The sequence below is a fragment of the Doryrhamphus excisus genome, chromosome 5 (assembly GCF_030265055.1).
Source record: "Doryrhamphus excisus isolate RoL2022-K1 chromosome 5, RoL_Dexc_1.0, whole genome shotgun sequence".
Classification (NCBI taxonomy): domain Eukaryota; kingdom Metazoa; phylum Chordata; class Actinopteri; order Syngnathiformes; family Syngnathidae; genus Doryrhamphus; species Doryrhamphus excisus.
Window position 1 is genome coordinate 14,377,749 of NC_080470.1, and position 27,252 is coordinate 14,405,000.

A 27,252-nucleotide genomic window follows, 5' to 3' on the forward strand; every position below is an offset into this window, starting at 1 on the left:
ATGAGATGATTTTGTTTTGTTGATATTTTCCGTCATCGTGATTTTTATATTCTCGTCCTGGCAGCTGAGAAATGTTTGCGCCTTGGCGGAGGTCGTGTTGACGGTGTGCTGACAAGTGAGTCATACGGGTCTCAGCAAACATTGAGGAAAATGTGTCAGGCGGCTGCGACGGAAGGGATTTTATAAGCGCTGCCTTCCCAGCTGCTCCCGCTCACACGCCAGACTCTGGCCTCGTCGCGCCTCCCTGCGCCTCGACCGAGCACCCACCCCACAGATGGAGAAGTTCCCCGAGTTCCTGCTGCTGAGCGTGCTCGGTGTTCTGGTGGCTCTGAGCGGCGCTCAGCACCACCTCGCGAGCGCAAGGGCCGGCCCCTGGAGGCAGAGGTTCCAGTGGGAGAGCAACGGCCGTGTGTACAGTTTGCTGAGCACCGGGACCCAGTACAGACCTGTGGCGCAGTCCAGAAGACGGACCCAACTGCTGTTGACCGCCAAAAACACCCACTCGCCTTCCACAAGTGTGGATCTCAGCGAGCCCGCTCGACCGGAGGCTGCGGTTCTGAGGGACCAAGCGTGGTCGCCGAGCAGAGGAGCCAGCCAGGAGTTCTCCGGCGGAGAGCGGAGCGCATCCGGGGACGACACTGGCGCACCGACGGATGCGCCGTCTGTGGACTTTACGCAGAAACCGCTGGGACGCTTGGATTCCACTCCACAGCCCACATCCGGACGGGTAGCGGTGCATCACGATGATGACGATGCGGGTCGCATTGAAACGCCAAATGTGGACCACAGACCAGTTGGAGCGGAACCGGCACCGCCCTCAAGACTGTCCAGCAACGTCGTGGAGGTACATTACTCTCAACAGAGGACGGATCCTGATCCTGATGGGAGTAACCCACGGGATCCGCAAAGTATCCATCACAGGAACTCTGTTTTTTATAACGTCTACCCACCGGACCAAAGGAACAGAGTCCCTGCAAGACCAGTTCTACCAGGACTGGGCCATGGCACCAGGTTATTCTATAATGGTATGAAAATCTTTATATTCTTTCGGGAATAAAGTCCACTTTTGACGAGAAGAAGTCAAAAGTTTGTTGACGTGGCGGATGAGTGGTTAGTGCGCAGGCCACACAGTTAGGAGACCAAAGTTCAATCCCACCCATCACTATGTGGAGTTTGCATGTTCTCCCCGTGCATGCGTGGGTTTTCTCCGGGTACTCCGGTTTCCTCCCACATTCCAAAATCATGTTAGGTTAATTCCATAGGTATTCCATAGGTATGAATGTAAAATTTCATTTTATACCGCTGGGATAGGCTCCAGCGGTATAAAATGAAATGCAGCCTTTAGCCTGGTGGTCAGGCTGGCAATGCTGAGATGTTGTCATTCCACCAAGTTCCCGCGGGATCGACATCGGAAGCTAGCGCTAATCTCACCAAAGAAACATCTCACACATCACCATTTATAAAAACGCTTGGGACCGTCCCAGCATTGGATCATGCAGGTGTACCTAATGTCGTGACTGTTCGGAGACTAACCTCGCCGTCTTCTCCAGGTCTGCCGGACCTGATTCCCGACCCGTACCACATCCAAGCTGCATCTTACATCCAGAGAGTGCAGATGTACGCCCTACGCTGCGCTGCTGAGGAGAAGTGCCTGTCCAGGTGGCTCATCACTCGCTCACGTTGTACAACATCACTCGCTCACGTTGTACAACATCACTCGCTCACATTGTACATCACTCGCTCACATTGTACAACATCACTTGCTCACGTTGTACAACATCACTCCCTCTAATTGTACATCACTCGCTCACATTGTACATCACTCGCTCACATTGTACAACATCACTCGCTCACGTTGTACAACATCACTGGCTCACGTTGTACAACATCACTCGCTCACATTGTACAACATCACTCGCTCACGTTGTACATCACTCGCTCGCGTTGTACAACATCACTCGCTCACATTGTACAACATCACTCGCTCGCGTTGTACAACATCACTCGCTCGCGTTGTACATCACTCGCTCACGTTGTACAACATCACTCGCTCAAGTTGTACAACATCACTCGCTCACATTGTACAACATCACTCGCTCACATTGTACATCACTCGCTCACGTTGTACATCACTCGCTTGCGTTGTACAACATCACTCGCTCAAGTTGTACATCACTCGCTCGCGTTGTACAACATCACTCGCTCGCGTTGTACAACATGACTCGCTCACGATGTGCAACATCACTCGCTCACGTTGTACAACATCACTCGCTCACGTTGTACAACATCACTCGCTCACGTTGTACATCACTCGCTCACGTTGTACATCACTCGCTTGCGTTGTACAACATCACTCGCTCAAGTTGTACAACATCACTCGCTCGCGTTGTACAACATCACTCGCTCGCGTTGTACAACATGACTCGCTCACGATGTGCAACATCACTCGCTCACGTTGTACAACATCACTCGCTCACGTTGTACAACATCACTCGCTCATGTTGTACAACATCACTCGCTCTGATTGTACAACATCACTCGCTCAAGTTGTACAACATCACTCGCTCACATTGTACATCACTCGCTCACATTGTACATCACTCGCTCACGTTGTACAACATCACTCGCTCACGTTGTACAACATCACTCGCTCACGTTGTACAACATCACTCGCTCACATTGTACAACATCACTCGCTCACGTTGTACAACATCACTCGCTCACGTTGTACAACATCACTCGCTCACGTTGTACAACATCACTCGCTCACATTGTACATCACTCGCTCACGTTGTACAACATCACTCGCTCACGTTGTACAACATCACTCGCTCACGTTGTACAACATCACTCGCTCACGATGTGCAACATCACTCGCTCACGTTGTACAACATCACTGGCTCACGTTGTACATCACTCGCTCACTTTGTACAACATCACTCGCTCACGTTGTACAACATCACTCGCTCACGTTGTACAACATCACTCGCTCACATTGTACATCACTCGCTCACATTGTACAACATCACTCGCTCACGTTGTACAACATCACTCGCTCACATTGTACATCACTCGCTCACATTGTACAACATCACTGGCTCACGTTGTACAACATCACTGGCTCACGTTGTACAACATCACTCGCTCACGTTGTACAACATCACTCGCTCACGTTGTACAACATCACTCGCTCACGTTGTACAACATCACTCGCTCACGTTGTACATCACTCACTCACATTGTACAACATCACTCGCTCACGTTGTACAACATCACTCGCTCACATTGTACATCACTCGCTCACATTGTACATCACTCGCTCACGTTGTACAACATCACTCGCTCACATTGTACATCACTCGCTCACATTGTACAACATCACTCGCTCATGTTGTACAACATCACTCGCTCACGTTGTACAACATCACTCGCTCACGTTGTACAACATCACTCGCTCGCATTGAGGTAGAAAAAAATTATCAGAGATTTCCAGGATAAATTCGTAAATGTATGAGAAAAATAGTTTTTATTGTGACAGTCATACATTTCCGAGAATAAGTCGTGGATTCTTGAGAAAAAAGTCATAATATTACAAGAATTAAATTGTAATGTACTACTTTAGTCTCGTAATTTTACGACTTCATTCTTTTAATATCACAAATTGTTTCTTGTCGATTTATGATTTTATTTCTTAAAAAAATAGTTTCTTCTAAATTTACAACTCTATTCTCTATTTAATATTACATAATTTTACGCGTGAATTTGAAACTTTATTTTTGTAATATTACAACATTTCTCTCAGAAATGGATGACTGTGGTAATATTAATTAATTTAGTATTCTTGGAAATTTACAAGAATAAAATTGTACATTTTTCTTGTAAATTTATTCTTGCGAATTTACAACTTTATTCTCGTAATAGTTCAATATTACATAATTTAATGCATAAAAATTTACAACTTCAATCTCGTAATATTAATTTATTTTTCTCAGAAATGTATGACTTTATTGTAGTAATATTCATTAATTTAGTTATTTTTGGAAATTTACAAGAATAAAATTGTACATTTTTCTTGTAAATTTATTCTTGTGAATTTACAACTTTATTCTCGTAATATTTCAATATAACATAATTTTACGTGTAAATTTACAACTTCAATCTCGTAATATTACACATTTTTTCTCAGAAATGTATGACTTTATTGTAGTAATATTAATTAATGTAGTTATTGTTGGAAATTTACAAGAATAAAATTGTACATTTTTCTTGTGAATTTACGAGATTTATTTATTTATTAATTTATTTATTCTCGTAATATTTCAATTTTTTTCTTGTACATTTAGTTTTTGTAAATGTACAACTTTATTCTCAGAATGTTATGAATCTCTTCTTGGAAAATTGTTAATTTTAACTTCATTTTCGTAATATTACAACATTTTTCTCATAAAATGAAAACTTTAATCTTGTAATATATGAATTTATTTAAATAAGTCATTTTTCTCCTAAATTTACAACCTTATTCTCATAATATGACAACATTTTTCATCATAAATACACCACTTCATTATCGTAATATTACAAAGTTTTTCTCTTAAATTTACGCCTTTATTTTCTTAGTTTTGAAAGTTTTTTTCTTGTAAATTGACAACTTTATTTTAGTAATATTTCAATATTACAACATAAATTCCAGAGTTTATCCTTTATTAAAAAAATAACCGCCGTTAAAGGGAACTTTAACGTCATAGCGTCATTAACGCGTTAAATTTGACAGCCCTGAAATTACAAATTTTTTTTGGTAGATTCACAACTTTATTGTAGTAATATTTCGAACATTTTTTGTTTAGGTTAAGGAGAATAAACTTGGAAATTTTTCTCGTAAATGTACAACTTTATTCTTGTATATTTTTGACTACATTCAGATAAGTGTGCTATTTTACTGTCACATAAACTGCAACATTTTTCCTATAAATTAATGACTTTATTATAATATTATGAGTTTTTTTTCTCTGAAATTTACAACTTTATTCTCAAAATCTCATTTCTTTTTTTCTGAATGTGAATGAAATATTGCCTAATATTGGTTGATTTCTTTCACGAAATACATAATTTCTTATCATATCTACATGTGCTGCTTTACAAAATATCAACGTTGCAAATATCAACCTTTCATTTTCACTGGAAAAAAGTCGGAGGTGAAAAGGCAGACTAACCGTGGCTTTCCCGTGCGTTGTAGCACATTGGGATGTGGGCTGGCCACATTCCCTGGCCGGCACACTCGGAAGAGCAGCTTTGCCAAGGAGAAAAAAAGGAGCAGCAGTAGCAGCATCCTTGGGTATTCTCACATAAAGACCACTTTCATTCATTCACCGGTGTTTGCCGTGGTGCAGGTCTGCATACCACCCCAGCGTGAGCGAGTTGGACTACAGGGTTCTTTTGAGATTCCCCCAACGTGTGAAGAACCAAGGAACAGCAGACTTCCTCCCAATGAAGCCCAGGCACCAGTGGGAATGGCACAGCTGTCATCAGTAAGGTCTTTTCATCACTCACTTTCACTTTCACTTTTACATCATTTCAAATATTATAATATTAATATATACTTTAAATGACGTTATTTTTTCTTGCTTATTCTCATACAATTGCAACTTGACTTTATTATGATAAAATGGCAGCTGTTTTTTCATTCAGTCTCGAAGTAACCTCTTTTCCCGAGAAACTTAGGACTGTCCAGTCTCTACTTCCGGATGGGATTAAGGATCCAACACATATGGCTGGATGTTAAAAAGATACATCACGCTTTATTATCGACTCCAATACCGTTGGCAGCTAGCGGCACAAACCGGAAGTCCTTTTTTACAATTGCTAGTGTGACCAACCACAGCCGAGTGGGCGTGCCTGGAGGTGGGCTGTGGGTGAAATAAATTAAAATTGACCATTTTTGCAGGAACCACTGAAACCAAAGAAATACAGCGGAGTAGGTGCAGATTCTGGAAGAACTAGAAAGCTTTGTGTGCTGGTTAAGGCGTGTAGCTGCGGTATAGGCCTGCACAACTCAACACAAAGAGCCAAAAAATGAGCATAATAGGTCTTAATAATAGGTGACTTCTGTCATGTTTTACTTAAAAATGTCCGCAGAAAAAAATAGCTATTTGTTTTTGTAATATTATGACTTTATCCCGCAATATTTGAACTTTATTCCCACAATATCATTACTTTTTCCCAAATTTTACCAAATATTCCAAAAACTTTATTTTGCTTTGTTTGTTTCTCTTAATAGTTAATAATAATTATTGTTTATTATTATTTAATAATCTTTATTTTCATAGCATTTGGACTTTATGCTCATAAAATTATTAAATGACATTTTAAATTACATTTTCCGAACATGACAAATTTTACCACTTTTAAATAACAACATGTCTCCTTTCATATTTTGACTCTGTGCTATGAAAATGAATATTTTTCCCTCATAATATTCAATCTTTTTTTGTTAGATTACAACTTTTTGTCTTTTTATTTTGTTTTTGTTTCGTTCGTCGAGTTAAATTGTACCGTAGGCCAATAAAAAAAGCACACGTGTAACTAGGCTAATTCAAATCCCCGCAATATTTGAACTTTGTTCCCACAATATTATTACTTTTTCCCCCAACCAAATATTCCAAAAACTTTATTTTGCTTTGTTTGTTTCTCATAATATTTAATAATTATTATTGTTTATTATTTTTTAATAATCTTTATTGTCATAGCATTTGGACTTTATGCTCATAAATTATTAAATTAGATTTTCCGAACATGACAACTTTTGTTCCTCAGAATTAGAAGTAGTAGAATCAGAAGTAGAAGGCGTTGGGGTTGGCTTAGACCAGGGGTGGGCGAACGTTTTGACTGGTGGGCCGCGTTGAGTTAACAAAATTGTCCGGGGGGCCAGAAAATATATTTAACACACACACTTTTTTTAATAATAATAATACTACTAATAATACTACTACTAATAATTATTATTATTATATTAATTCCAACAAATAATATTGTGACAAATAATTATTATTGTAATGATAATTATAATAATAATTATTATTATTATTACAAGTAATAATAATAATTCTAACATCTTGCATTGAATTATTGTCTAATTTTATCTGTAAAAGTGTCATAAAAACAGCTATATGTTTGGATATCCCGTTTTTCAGGAGCACTTTAAACATCAGACCACATCAAATTACAAAATTGAATTTTACTTTTTTTTTTTGCTTTTTTTTACCTTTTTTTTTTAAATTTTGACTTGCAAGTCATGTTGCCAGCTTGTATGTTAAAAGTTGAAATACTTAGAAAGCAACTGGCGGGCCGGATTCAAACACTTGGTGGGCCGCATGTGGCCCCCGGGCCGTAGTTTGCCCACCCCTGGCTTAAACATTCTGGTATTGTTGTACGTAATTAACACATGTATGTATGTGAAGGCACTACCACAGCATGGAGGCCTTCAGCAACTACGACCTGCTGGATCCTTCCACCGGACGTAAAGTATCCGAAGGACACAAGGCCAGCTTCTGTCTGGAGGACACATCATGTGACCGTGGAGTACGAAGACGCTTTGCCTGCACCGCTCATACACAGGTAACATCTGGAACCACCTATGGTTTGTACTTTAGCTGCGGCATGGACTCATACTGTGTCATCCGTCAGGGTCTTAGTCCGGGTTGCTACGATATCTACCACGCTAACATCGACTGCCAGTGGATCGACATCACCGATGTGCCACCGGGGAACTACACGCTCCAGGTAAAGCAAACATAGCATATGTTTTTTTTTACCTAATTAGCTAAAATGTCATCCAATACTTCTCTACAAGAGAGGAGAAATATGATCTCAGGGAAGAAGTACATTTGAAACACTTCTATGCTAGGACTACGTTAATCATGCTAAAGTTAGCATGCAAAACCCAGCATAATAGTGTCTACCTATAAAAATGGCTAAAAATGTGCCAATGACAATGTTATCATGTTAACATTCTAACATTAGCATGCTAAAACTTAGCATAATATCAGTGTCTGCTGAAGTTCTTATTCATGAAAATTAAAAAAAATAAATGCTAGTATGCCCATGCTAGCGTGCTAACATCCTAACATGATCTCAGGAAAGAACTAAATTTGAAACACTTCTATGCTAGGACTACGTTAAACATGCTAAAGTTAGCATGCTAACACCCAGCATAATAGTGTCTACCTATAAAAATGGCTAAAAATGTGCCAATGACAATGTTATCATGTTAACATTCTAACATTAGCATGCTAAAACTTAGCATAATATCAGTGTCTGCTGAAGTTCTTATTCATGAAAATTAAAAAAAATAAATGCTAGTATGCCCATGCTAGCGTGCTAACATCTTAACATGATCTCAGGAAAGAACTAAATTTGAAACACTTCTATGCTAGGACTACGTTATGCTAGCCATAGCATTTCAGTATGTGGAATCAAACTATGGAATGGATTGAGTAAGGAAATCAAACAATGCACAACGATGAGCCAATTCAAGAAACAATACAAGCAGTTGATGTTTGCTAAATACAAGGATGAAGAGTCTTGAACCAGTCATGATGTGCTATATACGTATATCACTATATTGACACGTACTATGGTACACATTATGTCTTATGGTCATATCACCGAGTACTTCGCTATGAGGTGTATTATTAAAAAAAAACAAAAAAAAAACCTTAAACTGTATTATGGAAAGCAGGACGTGAACAAATGTAACAGTTAGTGATTGTAAAAGTACCAGATGGAGGGGTAGGATTTAATAAGCTTTGCTTCTTCCTACTCCTTTTGGACATGTGGAACTGGGAACTGATTATGGGATGCACTCAATTGGAATCTGATGCAAGTTCAAATGAAAAAAATTTAAATTTGTAAAAATTATTTAAAAAATAAAAACAAATTATTAAAAAAATATATTTTTTTATTATTTTAAAAAATATATTAGAAAATAAAAAATGTATTTAAAAAAACAAAAATGTATTTTAAAAAATACAAAAATTAATTAAAGAAATAAGTAACTTCAATTATATTAGGAAAGCAGGAAGTGAACAAATGTAACAGTTAGTGATTGTAAAAAGTACCAGATGGAGGGGTAGGATTTAATAAGCTTTGCTTCTTCCTACTCCTTTTGGACATGTGGAACTGGGAACTGATTATGGGATGCACTCAATTGGAATCTGATGCACGTTCAAATGAAAAACAATTACATTTGTAAAAATTATTTAAAACATAAAAACAAATTATTAAAAAAATTTATTTTTTTATTATTTTAAAAAATATATTAAAAAAATAAAAAATGTATTAAAAAAACAAAATGTATTTAAAAAAAATACAAAAATTAATTAAAGAAATAAGTAACTTCAATTATATTAGGAAAGCAGGAAGTGAACAAATGTTAGTGATTGTAAAAGTACCAGATGGAGGGGTAGGATTTAATAAGCTTTGCTTCTTCCTACTCCTTTTGGACATGTGGAACTGGGAACTGATTATGGGATGCACTCAATTGGAATCTGATGCATGTTCAAATGAAAAAAATTTAAATTTGTAAAAATTATTTAAAAAATAAAAACAAATTATTAAAAAAATATATATTTTTTTATTATTTTAAAAAATATATTAAAAAATAAAAAATGTATTTTAAAAAACAAAAATGTATTTTAAAAAACACAAAAATTAATTAAAGAAATAAGTAACTTCAATTATATTAGGAAAGCAGGAAGTGAACAAATGTAACAGTTAGTGATTGTAAAAGTACCAGATGGAGGGGTAGGATTTAATAAGCTTTGCTTCTTCCTACTCCTTTTGGACATGTGGAACTGGGAACTGATTATGGGATGCACTCAATTGGAATCTGATGCATGTTCAAATGAAAAAAATTTAAATTTGTAAAAATTATTTAAAAAATAAAAACAAATTATTAAAAAAATATATATTTTTTTATTATTTTAAAAAATATATTAAAAAATAAAAAATGTATTTTAAAAAACAAAAATGTATTTTAAAAAACACAAAAATTAATTAAAGAAATAAGTAACTTCAATTATATTAGGAAAGCAGGAAGTGAACAAATGTAACAGTTAGTGATTGTAAAAGTACCAGATGGAGGGGTAGGATTTAATAAGCTTTGCTTCTTCCTACTCCTTTTGGACATGTGGAACTGGGAACTGATTATGGGATGCACTCAATTGGAATCTGATGCATGTTCAAATGAAAAAAAAATTAATTTGTAAAAAATTATTTAAAACATAAAAACAAATTATTAAAAAAATTATTTAATTTTTTTTATTATTTTAAAAAATATATTAAAACATAAAAAAATTATTTTAAAAAACAAAAATGTATTTAAAAAAATACAAAAAATAATTAAAGAAATAAGTAACTTCAATTATATTAGGAAAGCAGGAAGTGAACAAATGTAACAGTTAGTGATTGTAAAAGTACCAGATGGAGGGGTGGGATTTAATAAGCTTTGCTTCTTCCTACTCCTTTTGGACATGTGGAACTGGGAACTGATTATGGGATGCACTCAATTGGAATCTGATGCATGTTCAAATGAAATGAAACCATTACCATTACCATATTTGTCAGGTGACGGTGAACCCCAATCGGCTGGTTCAGGAGTCGGACTTCTCCAACAACGTGGCTCAGTGTGACATCCGCTACACGGGAAGCCACGTGCAAGCCGCCAACTGCAGAATCACCAAGTAAGGCGGCGCTTACGATGGAAATGACATTTGTGGCGCCCCCTTGGATTGTGTTGAAAACGCTTAGGACACAGGTGTTGGTGTTAACGCATTAATGACGCGTGATGATGATGCGCGATTAACGTACACGCCTCCTTTTTGACCCTCAGCCCCCACCGTAGTTTGGTTGAAGCACGGTAACTCTGTAGCCACAAGCTGGAACAAATATTGATAGAAAATGGAGAAAGAAAAGAGTATTTAGATTGGTAAAGTTAGCTTCAAAGCCCTGGCAGATGGCTCTTGTAGCAAGACCAAAGTTATTTGTATCTACTGTGGCTGTGTTTGACTTATGACGGATTCCATGGCCTGCCAGAGACTGGAGCAGTGCAGGTATTGTTTTTATTGTCATATCCAGTGCTACCTGTATGCTACCTTGGCATAAGAGTGGCCCAACTAACCAGTGCTAACCACATTTTGACATCTCTCATTGAACTGCCAGCTAAATTGGACTTCCAGCTGCTATTGACGGGCTGTCAATGTGATGACCGTGGCTGAAGTCCAGTGTCTTGCTAGCGTTAGCCATTTAGCGTGGAACTACCACAATGAAGCACATTAGCACTCAAAGTCATCAAATCTTACCTTTATGCATTCCCACATAGTATCAGTATTCGGGAGAAAGTAGGAAGTGAAAGAAAAGGGGGAAAATACATCCAAATACATCCATACAGCCCTCTTTGCATCGAAGAACGGTAGGATGGTGCGTTCAATGACCGTTGAAAAAGTAGGACAAATCGTAAATCGCATTAAACATTCAAAATCTGTGGAAATTGTTAGAGTATTGTAATAAAATAATATTTACCGTAATATAATGATGCATTTCTATGTATGTTAATGTGTTTTAAAAGAGAAATGAAATGACATTAGGTTTGCAATTTGGATGAACTGTTTTATGACTATTGCCTTATGTTATGTTTTAAATACTTGATCATGATTAATCGCATTTTTTGTCATTTGTTAACTCACAATTGATCGCATTTAATCATTAAGAAGTTTTTATCTATAATAAGTATGGAGAATTTCTTTATGGTAAACAATTTGATGTGGAACTACAACGATAATTCCATCCAATTTTATGTAAAGGGATATCAATTTAGGAACTTTGGGACATTATTTTAAAAAATACAGTAATTAAGCATATTTTTGTATGACTATTTTTCTTTATTATTAGCATATTAGCTTTTAAAATCACCCACAATTGTTCAGCAAATACAAAATGTGAGCGAGTGAGACCTCTCACACTAACATGTTTTACAATTTACAATTCTTACTGTTTGTTGTCGATTAAAGAATGTGTTTTTGTTGTTGTGGTTTTCTTGTTTTTTTTTTTTGTCATGTTTAAATTTACAGGAATCTCCCATGTAAAATTTTACACACACGTTCTCGTCAGTTCCCGAAAGATTTGACACAAATTTTACTGTGATTGGATAAAACAAAAAAATAATAAAATAATAGCACATCAAAGACAGTGGGGGTGCATGTTTTGGCAAAATTTTCATCGTGGTGTGTGCAGCGGTTCAGAAGTAGAAGCGTTACAAATACAGTCATGTGAAAGCCTTAAAGTCACATTGCCATCTACTGGCCTGGCATGCACATTGCAACACTTTGTGGCAACATTGGCCCTAAATTGGTGTCCTAATAGTTTATTTCTGTGTTGGACAGAAGCTGACCTGATGGATGTCACATGATCTTCACGCTGGGGCGTCAATTCCTTTCACGTCATTCACGCAACCATCCTGGGAACATTTCATCTCAAGATTTTATTTCTTTCTGTAAACAAACAGTTTGCCCTTGTTTGCCCTTGAGGTGTAATAGTCAACAAAAAGTAAGCATGCATTATTTAAACATTTTCTCTTTTTTTATTGTTTTTTTAAAAACTTGTGACTGTGTGTATTTGTGAAAGTGTATTTGGATGTATGACCTCCTGTTATTTAATAAATAATTGAACATAAAGTAATTCCATTGTTGTCTTGGGGCTTTTTTGAGTCACACACAAAGTACAATCAGTACAAGGACTTTTTCCCTCCATCTAATTTTCCAAAAATTACAACTTTATTCTATTTTTTTCACAAAATAGTATGACTTTAAAAAAAAGTTTAAAACCCATATATCACTTCAATGCTGTTGAAATATTTTGTCATATTATTCTGAGTGTATGCTCGTAAAACTGCAAAAAAAATTCTAGAATAGAAGCTTTTTTTCTCATTTTTTTTACATTGTTTTGGTAAAATTATAGCAGTGTTTCCCAAATTCTGCCACTGTTTTTTAAATTATTACACTTCAACTTCATCTTGTAAATTGTCTCCTCATAATATTTTGACTTTATTCCAATAACATAATCACTTTTCCCCTCAAACAAACAAGAAAAACGTTTTATACTAACTTTTTTCTTAATATTTTCACTTCATTTTTGTCAAATTAGAGATTTTCTTTTCATTTCTGCCACTGTTTTTCTTTTTTTTTTTTTAAAGGGGCCTATTATTTTTTCCCACTTTTCTGACCCATAAAGATTCAGGCCATTCAAATTATGAGGTTTGCGCATTTGGAAGTGAACACAGAAACAAGTTCACTTTCACGTTCAAGTTCACGTTTTTTTCTAACACTGGCTCTCTGTGACATCACCGAGTGCCAGACTTCCTTATATGGACGTGCACTGTAGGCCAGATACGCTCTGCAATGTCTACCAGGAAGTGTTTCTTTGCTTGTAAGGGAAAGCCACAATTTGTTTCCAATTCCTAAAGACGCCACCATCAGCCCCAAGTGGTTGGAGTTCCTGATTCCCTACCAGCAAAAGAAATACATTTTCATCCTTCAAGGGCATTTGAACATGGGCCACTATGCAGCTGGACTAGCCCACAAACTTGCTGAAGCCCTACGCCTTTCCAAGAGTCAGAACGGCCAGCAGTAAGTAACAGTTTATCAGTGTCCTAACTGTAGCATTATAGAGTGTGCATACAGGGAGTGCGTTGCTAATAACCTTTCCCACCACAATTAGTGGCTCTCCCGAGCTCTACACTGGTAATCCTACAAAACACATTAGATGTTACTCATGTTGTAGTAAACCTAAGGCTAAAATACTAAAGCTACTTAGCATTGAAAGATGACCTGTAACCTCTTTTCCTGAGAAACTTGGGACTGTCCAGTCTCCGGATGGGATTGGGAATCCAACACATATGGCTGGATGTTAAAAATTCCAACTTTATTTCCATACATTCGTTCATTTTCTACCGCTTATCCTCATGAGGATCTCCGGTCTCCTAGCTGTGAGGCCTACGTGCTAACCACTTATCCGCCGTACAGCCCAACTTTGTTTTGTTTTGCAAAATATTATGACTTTCTAAAAACAACTCTATGCTACAAAAATGACTTTATTTTTCCTCATAATGTTACAACTTGCCCGTAAAATTCTTCTTCTTAGAATACAATTTTGTTTTCTTAATATTTTGACTTTATTTTGTAAAATTACTGCTGTTTTTTTCAAGTACCTCAACATTCTTCTTGTAAATTTTCTTCTTGTCTCTATGACTTCATTCCCATAATACAGTAAACCTCGGATATATCGGATTCAATTGTTCCCACTGGTTTTGTCCGATATAAGCGAAATCCGTTATATGCGTATATCGGAAAATGTCCGTTTTACGCATATATCGGATTTATATCCGGTATATGCGTAAATCGGATTTCATCCGTTATAAAAAGGCACTTCCTTGACTATGTTTCCAATGTACCTGGACGCGCAGGCAACGCTGCAAACGCTGCAAATGATGTCGTATAGCGGCCTGTCACGATTCGGCGAATCGGAGCGCCACGATGCGGCCATCCGATATATGCGAGGGAAATTTCATGGAAATGCATTGGAACGGGACTGGAGATTTTGTCCGAAATAGGCGAAATCTGTTATAAAAAATCTGATATATGCAATGAATTTTTATTGGAAATGCATTACAGAAAAATTGGTTCTTTTTTATCTGTCCGTTGTGAGCGAATTTCCGATATATCCGAGTCCGATATATCCGAGGTTTACTGTATAGCCTTTAAAATAACGTCTTTTTTACTTTAAGATTCCAACTTCATGCTCAGAAAATGTTATTTTTCTTCATAATCTTGTGATGTTATTCTCGCGAAGTTACTTTTTTCTCGTAATATTATGACTTTATTCCCGTCGTGAAGAGGTAGCGCCAAATCTGGCGGGCCGGCCCCCAAATCAATAGCAAACATTTCCACATCACCCAAAATTTGACCTCATTTCACATCCCCAATGTTTCCACTCCCTTTTGGAAGGGAACCACGAGGGTGAATGAGAACGTGTGAGACAGTTGGGTGCCCCAACCTCCTCCTCATTTCCCCTCGTGGGGGTGTTTGCTGAGGACAGGCGGTGGTGTTCAGCCTGCAGGCTGTACAGAGATGCCTGTCAGCCGTCCTTCTCCACCCCACATGGCAAGGAGGAGAGACATTTCACAGATCCGCAGGCGAAACCAGGAAAACCGGACTGCAAAACATGGACGTCAGCAGCTGTCCCAATGTTGACGTGTTGGTGTGTGTGTGTGTGTGTGTGAGAGAGAGAGGCTGCCATAAACAAGTATCAGAGCCAATAGTGATATAACAATCATTCATAACTTTTCTGTCCTCCACAAGCAACTACATCTTCATTGCTGTCATAGACATACACTTTATACTGTATACTGTATACTGTACATATACAGTATATGTGCAACAGAAGCTGTTTTTTATTGGCCATTCTAAAAAACACATTTTAACACCAACAATAACAACAGCAATAATGGAAAAAATCAGCAGTAATTTTAAAGTTGTAATCTACAAAAATCTATGAAAAAATGACATCATTTAAGAAGATGAAATACTTTTCTTTTTTCATTTTTTTAAAAAAGAACGTAAAATGAGTAAAGAGTTGTAAGAGTTGTACATTTTGGAAAATTAGGACAGGAATATGTCATAATTATTAGAAGAACATTTACTAGAATAAAGTTGAATTACCTGGAAATTAATGGAAAAAAGACAGCAGAAATGAAAAAAAAACCCCAATAATTTTACCAAAATAACATCAAAATATTAAGAGAAAAAAGTTGCATGCTAATTGAAAAAAAGTTGTAAATTTATGAGGATAAACCACTTATCCTCACAAGGTGCTGGAGCCTATCCCAGCTGTCTTCAGGCGAGAGGCGGGGTACACCCTGGACTGGTTGCTAGCCAATCACAGTAAAGACAGTATATGTATAATATTTTGACAAAACATAATACAGTTTTAAAGTTTGGATAATAAGGTTGAGGGAAGAGTTATACTGTTATGGGACTAAAAAGAAGAAAGTTGGACACGAAGAATTTTAATAATAATAATTTTAAAAGAATAAAATCCAAATATTAATCCAACAATAACAAATAATTTAGGAAAATAACATGACAATATTATAACAACATTATATAATATTATAATATGGCGGCACGGCGGTCGAAAAATGAATGAATGAATGAATATTATAATATATAATAATTATATAAATAACATTAATTTACTTAGCAACATTACTTTAGTAGCATATGGTTGAAATATGAAATAATAAAGATGTTTTGTATTTTTTTAATGTTGCAATAGCATGAAAAACAAAACAATGAATAATGTTTTTGGGGGGTAAAAATGAAAAAAAAAAACCCCTTGGGGTGTAGATGGGCAAACGCAGAAATGCCCCAACGTTCCTAAACATGGCATTGATCCAAAAGCAAAAACAAATGTTACTGTATTTACAGTATAATACTGTACAGTCGCCACAATAGCACAATTAATACACTGCAAAAACTGGGATAGATTAAAGATCTGAAACCTCCAATTTTTTTTTTGATTAAGACTGAAGTAAATTTTTTTATTTTTAGTTTTTGAAACCTCCAATTTTTTTTTTGATTAAGACTCAAGTAAATTTTTTTATTTTTATTTTTTGAAACCTCAAATTTTTTTTTGATTAAGACTCAAGTCAATTTTTTTTATTTTTATTTTTTGAAACCTCCAATTTTTTTTTGATTAAGACTCAAGTTTTTTTTTTAATTTGTATTTTTTGAAACCTCCAATTTTTTTTTGATTAAGACTCAAGTAAATTTTTTTATTTTTATTTTTTGAAACCTCCAATTATTTTTTTGATTAAGACTCATGTAATTATTTTTATTTTTTGAAATCTCCATTTTTTTTTTGATAAGACTCAAGTAATTTTTTTTATTTTTATTTTTTGAAACCTCCAATTTTTTTTGATTAAGACTCACGTAAATTGTTTTATTTTTATTTTTTGAAACCTCCAATTTTTTTTTTGATTAAGACTCAAGTAAATTTTTTTATTTTTATTTTTTGAAACCTCCAATTTTTTTTGATTAAGACTCAGGTAATTTTTTTTATTTTTATTTTTTGAAACCTCCATTTTTTTGATTAAGACTCAAGTCAATGTTTTTATTTTTATTTTTTGAAACCTCCAATTCTTTTTTGATTAAGACTCAAGTAATTTTTTTTATTTTTATTTTTTGAAACCTCCAAATTTTTTTGGATTAAGACTCAGGTAATTTTTTTTATTTTTATTTTTTGAAACCTCCAATTTATTTTTGATTAAGACTCAAGTAATTTTTTTATTTTTATTTTTTGAAACCTCCATTTTTTTTTTTGATTAAGACTCAAGTAATTTTTTTAATTTTTATTTTTTGAAACCTCCAACTTTTTTTGTATTAAGACTCAAGTAATTTTTTTATTTTTATTTTTTGAAACCTCCATTTTTTTTTATTATGACTCAGGTAATTTTTTTTATTTTTATTTTTTGAAACCTCCATTTTTTTTTGATTAAGACTCAAGTCAATTTTTTTATTTTTATTTTTTGAAACCTCCAACTTTTTTTTTGATTAAGACTCAAGTCAATTTTTTTATTTTTATTTTTTGAAACCTCCAATTTTTTTTTGATTATGACTCAGGTAATTTTTTTTATTTTTATTTTTTGAAACCTCCAATTTTTTTTTTGATTAAGACTCAAGTAATTTTTTTTATTTTTATTTTTTGAAACCTCCAATTTTTTTTAATTAAGACTCAAGTATTTTTTTTTAAACCTCCAATTTTTTTTTATTAAGACTCAAGTATTTTTTTTTTGAAACCTCCAATTTTTTTTGATTAAGACTCAAGCGATTTTTTTATGTTTATTTTTTGAAACCTCCAATTTTTTTTTGATTAAGATTCAAGTAATTTTTTTATTTTTATTTTTTGAAACCTCCAATTTTTTTTTTGATTAAGACTCAAGTAAATTTTTTTATTTTTATTTTTTGAAACCTCAAATTGTTTAAAATTTGGTCTCATATAGAAAGTGTCTGGTACCCCAAACATATATTTTTAGTGAGTAATAAGAACCTTCTTGCTTTTTTTAGAGTAAACTGCTAAGCTTTCTCCAAAATCACCCACATACGGCGTCCTCCACGGATCTGTCATTTGTCCCCTCCTATTCATCACATTCCATTCAGTTGATTAAACCGATGCAACCCGTCGGTGAAGCGATGATCGGGCCAAGAATAAACGCGCCTCTTGCAGCTAAGCTTCTGTTCACACGGCACTCCCTTAATATTATGGGAAGCCTCACCCACTCGGTTACATTCTCTTCAACGCAATAGTCATTTATTGACCAAAATGTTCCAAAATGTCACCACGACCTCACAAATGCATCAATAAGTCTATGGGAGGAACAAGGTAGGTGTTGCCACACGGACCAATATTACATTGCTCTGCCAGTCTTTACACCACAGACACTCCACAGTAGCCACGTTTTTACATCACCACTTTTTCTCTTTCCCAATGACCTTTCAGGAAACAATGGTATCCATGGAAAGGAATATTCCAATCTCTTGTCTACATGCGGCGTGAAAATCAAACAGAATAGTCAATAGGGCATGCCCAGTAAAACGTAAACATCAACATCACGTGATACCGGCTTCCCCGAGTTTTTCTTTCACTTGTTGGAATAACTCCGTATTGCCAGTTTTTCGTCTGTCCAGTCTTGGAATTTAGTTTGAATCAAAAACAAACTTTGCTTAGTCCAGTGCCGATTGCTGGCCTCCATTTTTAAAAGTGAAGAACGTCTGGATCTGCGTGTTACGTCATATCTGAGCATGCGCTGAAAGAACGCACCCGGGATCAATTTAAACAGGAAAAGATCAAATTCAATCTTGCTAATATTTTATAATTAAACTCAGGACATGTTTTATATAGATACAGTAAACCTCGGATTAATCGGATTCAATTGTTCCCACTGGTTTTTTCCGATATAAGCGAAATCCGTTATATGCGTATACCGGAAAATGTCCGTTTTACGCATATATGGGATTTATATCCGGTATATGCGTAAATGGGATTTTATCCGTTATAAAAAGGCACTTCCTTGACTATGTTTCCAATGTACCTGGACGCGCAGGCAACGCTGCAAACGCTGCAAATGACGTTGTATAATCGGAGAATCGGAGCGCCACGATGCGGCCATCCGATATATGCGAGGGAAATTTCATGGAAATTCATTGGAACGGGACTGGAGATTTTGTCCGAAATAGGCGAAATCCGTTATAAAAAATCCGATATATGCAATGAATTTTTATTGGAAATTCATTACAGAAAAATCGGTTCTTTTTTATCTGTCCGTTGTGAGCGAATTTCCGATATATCCGAGTCCGATATATCCGAGGTTTACTGTATTTGGGTCCATGTATACTATTGACATAATGGCTATTGACATAATATTTGCAAATGATGATTAATAAATGTTAATTATAAAAAGTGATATTGGATAATTCCTCACGGCACACCTGACGGTTTCTCAAGGTACACAAGTGTACCAAAATAGTACCGCACCGCACCTAGCATGTTGGTGTGCGGCCCAGAGTTACCAACGTGATACGGCAACCAGATCGGCCTGTTCTCTTGGCAGAAGCCAATATAATCCAATTTTTCATACAGCGGATCCTGGTCCTGATCCTGATCCTGAAGATCAGATCAGGACATCCCTAGTAGTTATCTACACTCAATTGGAACTGTGTACCAAAAAGAGACGTATATCCCTACCATTCATTGTCATGTCCCGACAAGGGGACAGAATTGTTTTCACGGTCCTCCATGTGAAAGGCGATTAAAAAAATTATAATATGTACTTAATTATCTTTACTGTACAGATGGAACAGATGGAACATCTGGAAGCTTGGTTTTTCCCCCGGTGTCCGACGAGGAACTAGACAGAGTGGCGGCGGTAGACTTGTCTGTGTTGTGATGTCCCCTTTTTAGGGGGAGGGGGGTCTGCATGTTGTACAGCTTCTTAATGCTGCATTCTTTTCAAATGACGGACGTTTTGTCAAATCAAATCAACTTTATTTGTATAGCACTTTTCCTGCAAAGACATGCAACACAAAGTGCTTTACAGAATTAAAACAATGTCCACTATTAAAAGGAAAAAACAAAGAAACAAAAGAAAACCCCTCCTAAAAACATAACACTGGAGTTAAAAGCTGAAGACCAAGAGCAAAAACATATGACTAAAAAGATAAAAACAAAACACTGGAGTTAAAAGCTGAAGACTAAGAGCAAAAAAATAGGACTAAAAAGATAAAAACAAAACACTGGAGTTAAAAGCTGAAGACTAAGAGCATAAAGTAGGACTAAAAAGATAAAAACATAACACTGGAGTTAAAAGCTGAAGACTAAGCGCAAAAAAATAGGACTAAAAAGATAAAAACAAAACACTGGAGTTAAAAGCTGAAGACTAAGAGCATAAAGTAGGACTAAAAAGATAAAAACATAACACTGGAGTTAAAAGCTGAAGACTAAGAGCAAAAAAATAGGACTAAAAAGATAAAAACAAAACACTGGAGTTAAAAGCTGAAGACTAAGAGCATAAAATAGGACTAAAAAGATAAAAACAAAACACTGGAGTTAAAAGCTGAAGACTAAGAGCAAAAAAATATGACTAAAAAGATAAAAACAAAACACTGGAGTTAAAAGCTGAAGACCATGAGCAAAAAATATGACTAAAAAGATAAAAACATAACACTGGAGTTAAAAGCTGAAGACCAAGAGCAAAAAAATATGACTAAAAAGATAAAAACATAACACTGGAGTTAAAAGCTGAAGACCAAGAGCAAAAAAATATGACTAAAAAGATAAAAACAAAACACTGGAGTTAAAAGCTGAAGACTAAGAGCAAAAAAATATGACTAAAAAGATAAAAACAAAACACTGGAGTTAAAAGCCAAAGACCAAGAGCACAAAAATATGACTAAAAAGATAAAAACATAACACTGGAGTTAAAAGCCGAAGACCAAGAGCAAAAAAATATGACTAAAAAGATAAAAACATAACACTGGAGTTAAAAGCAGAAGACCAAGAGCAAAAAAATATGACTAAAAAGATAAAAACAAAACACTGGAGTTAAAAGCTGAAGAATAAGAGCAAAAAAATATGACTAAAAAGATATAAACAAAACACTGGAGTTAAAAGCTGAAGACCATGAGCAAAAAAATATGACTAAAAAGATAAAAACATAACACTGGAGGTAAAAGCTGAAGACCAAGAACAAAAAAAACATGACTAAAATGATAAAAACAAAACACTGGAGTTAAAAGCTGAAGACCATGAGCAAAAAAATATGACTAAAAAGATAAAAACAAAACACTGGAGTTAAGAGCTGAAGACTAAAAGCATAAAATAGGACTAAAAAGATAAAAACATAAGAAGAGTTTAAAAATATGAGTTAAAAGCCTGATTAAAAAGGTGCGTCTTTAATCTTTTTTTTAAAAATATCAACAGTCTCCGCAGTCCTGAGGCCCTCCGGGAGGCTGTTCCACAGGTGGGGGCCATAGTGGCTAAATGCTGCCTCACCGTGGGTTTTAGTTCTGGGTTTTGGTATAGCTAAAAGGCCAGTGCCGGAGGACCGCAGGGTCCGCAGGGGTTGATATGGTAAAAGCAGATCAGATAAATAAAGCTGTTTTACTAGTAGTTGTATGTTTGGGTTTGGGTTGGGGTGGGGTTAAGGGTGGGATAGGTTACTTACTTTTTGTGCGTATTTTTGTACTTACTTTTGTACTATTTTTTCGATTTTGTGTACTTAAGTACCCTGTGCTTATGTTTTGGAGGGGTGAATTTTGCACTGCGGGTCGGTGGGTAAAAACACTCAGCTGGATGGAACAACATCACACATCCCACTCCCGTGCATGCAAATGTCGCTTCCTCTAGCAGGATGTCAGGGAAACATATTTGTCCAGTCATGATGTGCTCGCACCAACACTAACTTCCTCTCTTGGCGACAAACAAACCATTTTGGATAGCAAATAGACCGCACTGCTCTTTTTTTAACGTTCAGACCGAGCTCTTGACTAATGACGCTCATTTCCCAGACTCTGGGCACACACTTGGGGATGTGAGGAACACGTCAGCGTGTCTGTGGGGATGTGTCAGCACAAGCACATACAGCAACACCTGTTTGCAAAGTCTTCAACGGCAGCAGAGTAAGGAAATATTCAATTTCCTAACTCCCTAATTTACAGAGGTAGGCACTTGTGCAAACACTTATGTTAGGTGTTAGCATTCTAATGTTCAAATGTTAACATGCTCACATTGTCTTTGTCGCATTTTTAGCCATTTTTACAGGTAGACACTATTATGCTGGGTGTTAGCATGCTAACTTTAGCATGTTAACGTTGCATTTTTTTACAAATTTCATGAATATGAACTTGCTAATTAGCATGTTAACATATTTCAAACATTTTTAGCATTTACAGAGGTAGGCACTTGTACAAACACTTATGTTAGGTGTTAGCATTCTAATGTTCAAATGTTAACATGCTAACATTGTCATTGTTGCACGTTTAGCCATTTTTATAGGTAGACACTATTATGCTGGGTGTCAGCATGCTAATGTTAGAATGTTAACATGATAATATTGTCATTGTCACATTTTTAGCCATTTTTATAGGTAGACACTATTATGCTGGGTGTCAGCATGCTAATGTTAGAATATTAACATGCTAACATTGTCATTGTCGCATTTTTAGCCATTTTTATAGGTAGACACTATTATGCTGGGTGTTAGCATGCTAACTTTAGCATGTTAACATTGCATTTTTTGCAAATTTCATGAATATGAACTTGCTAATTAGCATGCTAACATATTTTAAACATTTTTAGCATTTACAGAGGTAGGCACTTGTACAAACACTTATGTTAGGTGTTAGCATTCTAATGTTCAAATGTTAACATGCTAACATTGTCATTGTCGCATTTTTAGCCATTTTTATAGGTCGACACTATTATGCTGGGTGTCGGCATGCTAATGTTAGAATGTTAACATGATAACGTTGTCATTGTCACATTTTTAGCCATTTTTATAGGCAAACACTATTATGCTGGGTGTTAGCATGCTAACTTTAGCATGTTAACATTGCATTTTTGCAAATTTTATGAATATGAACTTGCTAATTAGCATGTTAACATATTTGGAACATTTTTAGCATTTACAGAGGTAGGCACTTGTACAAACACTTGTGTTAGGTGTTAGCATTCTAATGTTCAAATGTTAACATGCTAACATTGTCTTTGTCACATTTTTAGCCATTTTATAGGCAAACACTATTATGCTGGGTGTTAGCATGCTAACTTTAGCATGTTAACATTGCATTTTTTGCACATTTCATGAATATGAACTTGTTAATTAGCATGTTAACATATTTCGAACATTTTTAGCATTTACAGAGGTAGGCACTTGTACAAACACTTATGTTAGGTGTTAGCATTCTTATGTTCAAATGTTAACATGCTAACATTGTCATTGTTGCATTTTTTGCCATTTTTATAGGTAGACACTATTATGCTGTGTGTCAGCATGCTAATGTTAGAATGTTAACATGATAACATTGTCATTGTCACATTTTTAGCCATTTTATAGGTAAACACTATTATGCTGGGTGTTAGCATGCTAACTTTAGCATGTTAACATTGCATTTTTGCAAATTTCATGAATATGAACTTGCTAATAAGCATGTTAACATATTTCGAACATTTTTAGCATTTACAGAGGTAGGCACTTGTACAAACACTTATGTTAGGTGTTAGCATTCTAATGTTCAAATGTTAACATGCTAACATTGTCTTTGTTGCATTTTTAGCCATTTTTATAGGTAGACACTATTATGCTGGGTGTTAGCATGCTAACTTTAGCATGTTAACATTGCATTTTTTGCAAATTTCATGAATATGAATTTGCTAATTAGCATGCTAACATATTTGGAACATTTTTAGCATTTACAGAGGTAGGCACTTGTACAAACACTTATGCTTGGTGTTAGCATTCTAATGTTCAAATGTCAACATGCTAACATTGTCATTGTCGCATTTTTAGCCATTTTTATTGGTAGACACGATTATGCTGGGTGCTAGCATGCTAACTTTAGCATGTTAACATTACATTTTTTGCAAATTTCGTGAATATGAACTTGCTAATTAGCCTGCTAACATATTTCGAACATTTTTAGCATTTACAGAGGTAGGCACTTGTACAAACACTTATGTTAGGTGTTAGCATTCTAATGTTCAAATGTTAACATGCTAACATTGTCATTGTTGCAATTTTAGCCATTTTTATAGGTAGACACTATTATGCTGGGTGTCAGCATGCTAATGTTAGAATGTTAACATTGCATTTTTTGCAAATTTCATGAATATGAACTTGCTAATTAGCATGCTAACATAGTTCGAACATTTTTAGCATTTACAGAGGTAGGCACTTGTACAAACACTTATGCTTGGTGTTAGCATTCTAATGTTCAAATGTTAACATGCTAACATTGTCTTTGTCGCATTTTTAGCCATTTTTATAGGTAGACACTATTATGCTGGGTGTTAGCATGCTAACTTTAGCATGTTAACATTGCATTTTTTGCAAATTTCATGAATATGAACTTGCTAGTTAGCATGCTAACATATTTCGAACATTTTTAGCATTTACAGAGGTAGGCACTTGTACAAACACTTATGTTAGGTGTTAGCATTCTAATGTTCAAATGTTAACATGCTAACATTGTCTTTGTCACATTTTTAGCCATTTTTATAGGCAAACACTATTATGCTGGGTGTTACCATGCTAACTTTAGCATGTTAACATTGCATTTTTTGCAAATTTCATGAATATGAACTTGCTAATTAGCATGTTAACATATTTCAGACATTTGTAGGATTTACAGAGGTAGGCACTTGTACAAACACTTATGTTAGGTGTTAGCATTCTAATGTTCAAATGTTAACATGCTAACATTGTCATTGTCACATTTTTAGCCATTTTTATAGGTAAGCACTATTATGCTGGCAGTTAGCATGCTAACTTTAGCATGTTGACATTGCATTTTTTGCAAATTTCATGAATATGAACTTGCTAATTGAACATTTTTAGCATTTACAGAGGTAGGCACTTGTACAAACACTTATGTTAGGTGTTGGCATTGTACTGTTCAAATGTTAACATGCTAACATTGTCATTGTCACATTTGTAGCCATTTTTATAGGTAGACACTATTATGCCGTGTGTCAGCATGCTAATGTTAGAATGTTAACATGATAACATTGTCATTGTCACATTTTTAGCCATTTTATAGGTAAACACTATTATGCTGCGTGTTAGCATGCTAACTTTAGCATGTTAACATTGCATTTTTGCAAATTCCATGAATATGAACTTGCTAATTAGCATGCTAACATATTTTGAATGTTCAAATGTTAACATGCTAACATTGTCATTGTCGCATTTTTAGCCATTTTTATAGGTAGACACTATTATGCTGGGTGTTAGCATGCTAACTTTAGCATGTTAACATTGCATTTTTTGCAAATTTCATGAATATGAATTTGATAATTAGCATGCTAACATATTTGGAACATTTTTAGCATTTACAGAGGTAGGCACTTGTACAAACACTTATGTTAGGTGTTAGCATTCTAATGTTCAAATGTCAACATGCTAACATTGTCATTGTCGCATTTTTAGCCATTTTTATTGGTAGACACTAGTATGCTGGGTGTCAGCATGCTAATGTTAGAATGTTAACATGATAACATTGTCATTGTCACATTTTTAGCCATTTTTATAGGTAGACACTTTATGCTAGGTGTTATCATGCTAACTTTAGCATGTTAACATTGCATTTTTGCAAATTCCATGAATATGAACTTGCTAATTAGCATGCTAACATATTTTGAATGTTCAAATGTTAACATGCTAACATTGTCATTGTCGCATTTTTAGCCATTTTTATAGGTAGACACTATTATGCTGGGTGTCAGCATGCTAATGTTAGAATGTTAACATGATAACATTGTCATTGTCACATTTTTAGCCATTTGTATAGGAGTGCCTGGAGAAAACCCACGCATGCACGGGGAGAACATCCAAACTCTAGTCTTTATTGTCTGTAAAATTGGACAGAAGACCAGGCATCCAAGACTAGAGTAACCTTATAAACTTTTTTTTTTTTGGCTTTCACATGTGACTGTCAGACAATGTTGAAGTTTCTCGGTTGGTGCCAAACATATGTTCAGGTGTCACTCTTGACTGGGGCCTGTTTTAGGGCTCCAGAGATTTCCAGTGTATGTGCATAGTCAGACAAGTATTAACAGACATGGCAATGGTTTGTGTCTCTGCTGTGTGAGGAGAAATGCACATGTGGGCGCTAGGTGGTTTTAGTTGAAGCCAACATGTCACATCTGCTGTACATTGCCATTCTTGTTTTGGAGGAATCTTGTTCGCAGACTTGGCGGTGTGAAACATGTCGTCAGCTATGTAGTGTGTATGCCTCACAGGCATTTTTTTATGGCGTTTGCGTCATAGAGTTGTTTGTGGCTATGGATCATTTCTGTTTAGACATTGCTAAAAAAAAAACAAGATGACGCATGAAAGAATTACTCTGGTGGCAACAGAGGCTGTTGTCCACTGTTGTCTACGGTGGATGTTTGAATTAAAAAAAAATAAACACACATTTTCTGACATGGAAAATATGTTTTTATATTACTTTCATCCAAGACTATTATGTAAAGCAAAAATATATTCACTCATTTTCTACCGCTTATCCTAACGAGGGTCGCAGGGGTGCTGGAGCCTATCCCAGCTGTCTTCGGGCGAGAGGTGGGGTACACCCAGGACTGGTGGCCAGCCAATCACAGGACACATATAGACAAACAACGATTCACACTCACATTCATACCTATGGACAATTTGTAGTCGCCAATTAACCTAGCATGTTTTTGGAATGTGGCAGGAAACCGGAGTACCCGTACCCGGAAAAAACCCACATATGCACGGGGAGAACATGCAAACTCCACACAGAGATGGCTGCAAAAATATATATCACGTTTCTTTTTCTGTCAAAATTTACATGATAAAATATGGGGACATTACAAGAAAAACAATGGTGAGTGAAGTAAAATATGACG

At 35.5% G+C, this 27,252-nt stretch overlaps 1 protein-coding gene across 1 annotated transcript; it reads left to right on the forward strand.

The window, feature by feature from the left end:
* The first annotated feature begins 274 nt into the window (after positions 1-274).
* Positions 275-12,691, forward strand: loxl5a (lysyl oxidase-like 5a). Its single transcript, XM_058073276.1, has 7 exons — positions 275-1,025; positions 1,551-1,659; positions 5,388-5,525; positions 7,455-7,611; positions 7,681-7,776; positions 10,621-10,736; positions 12,435-12,691. The coding sequence occupies exons 1-7, from the start codon at positions 275-277 to the stop codon at positions 12,439-12,441; spliced, it is 1,374 nt and encodes a 457-aa protein (XP_057929259.1). The 3' UTR covers positions 12,442-12,691.
* Positions 12,692-27,252: the final 14,561 nt, after the last annotated feature.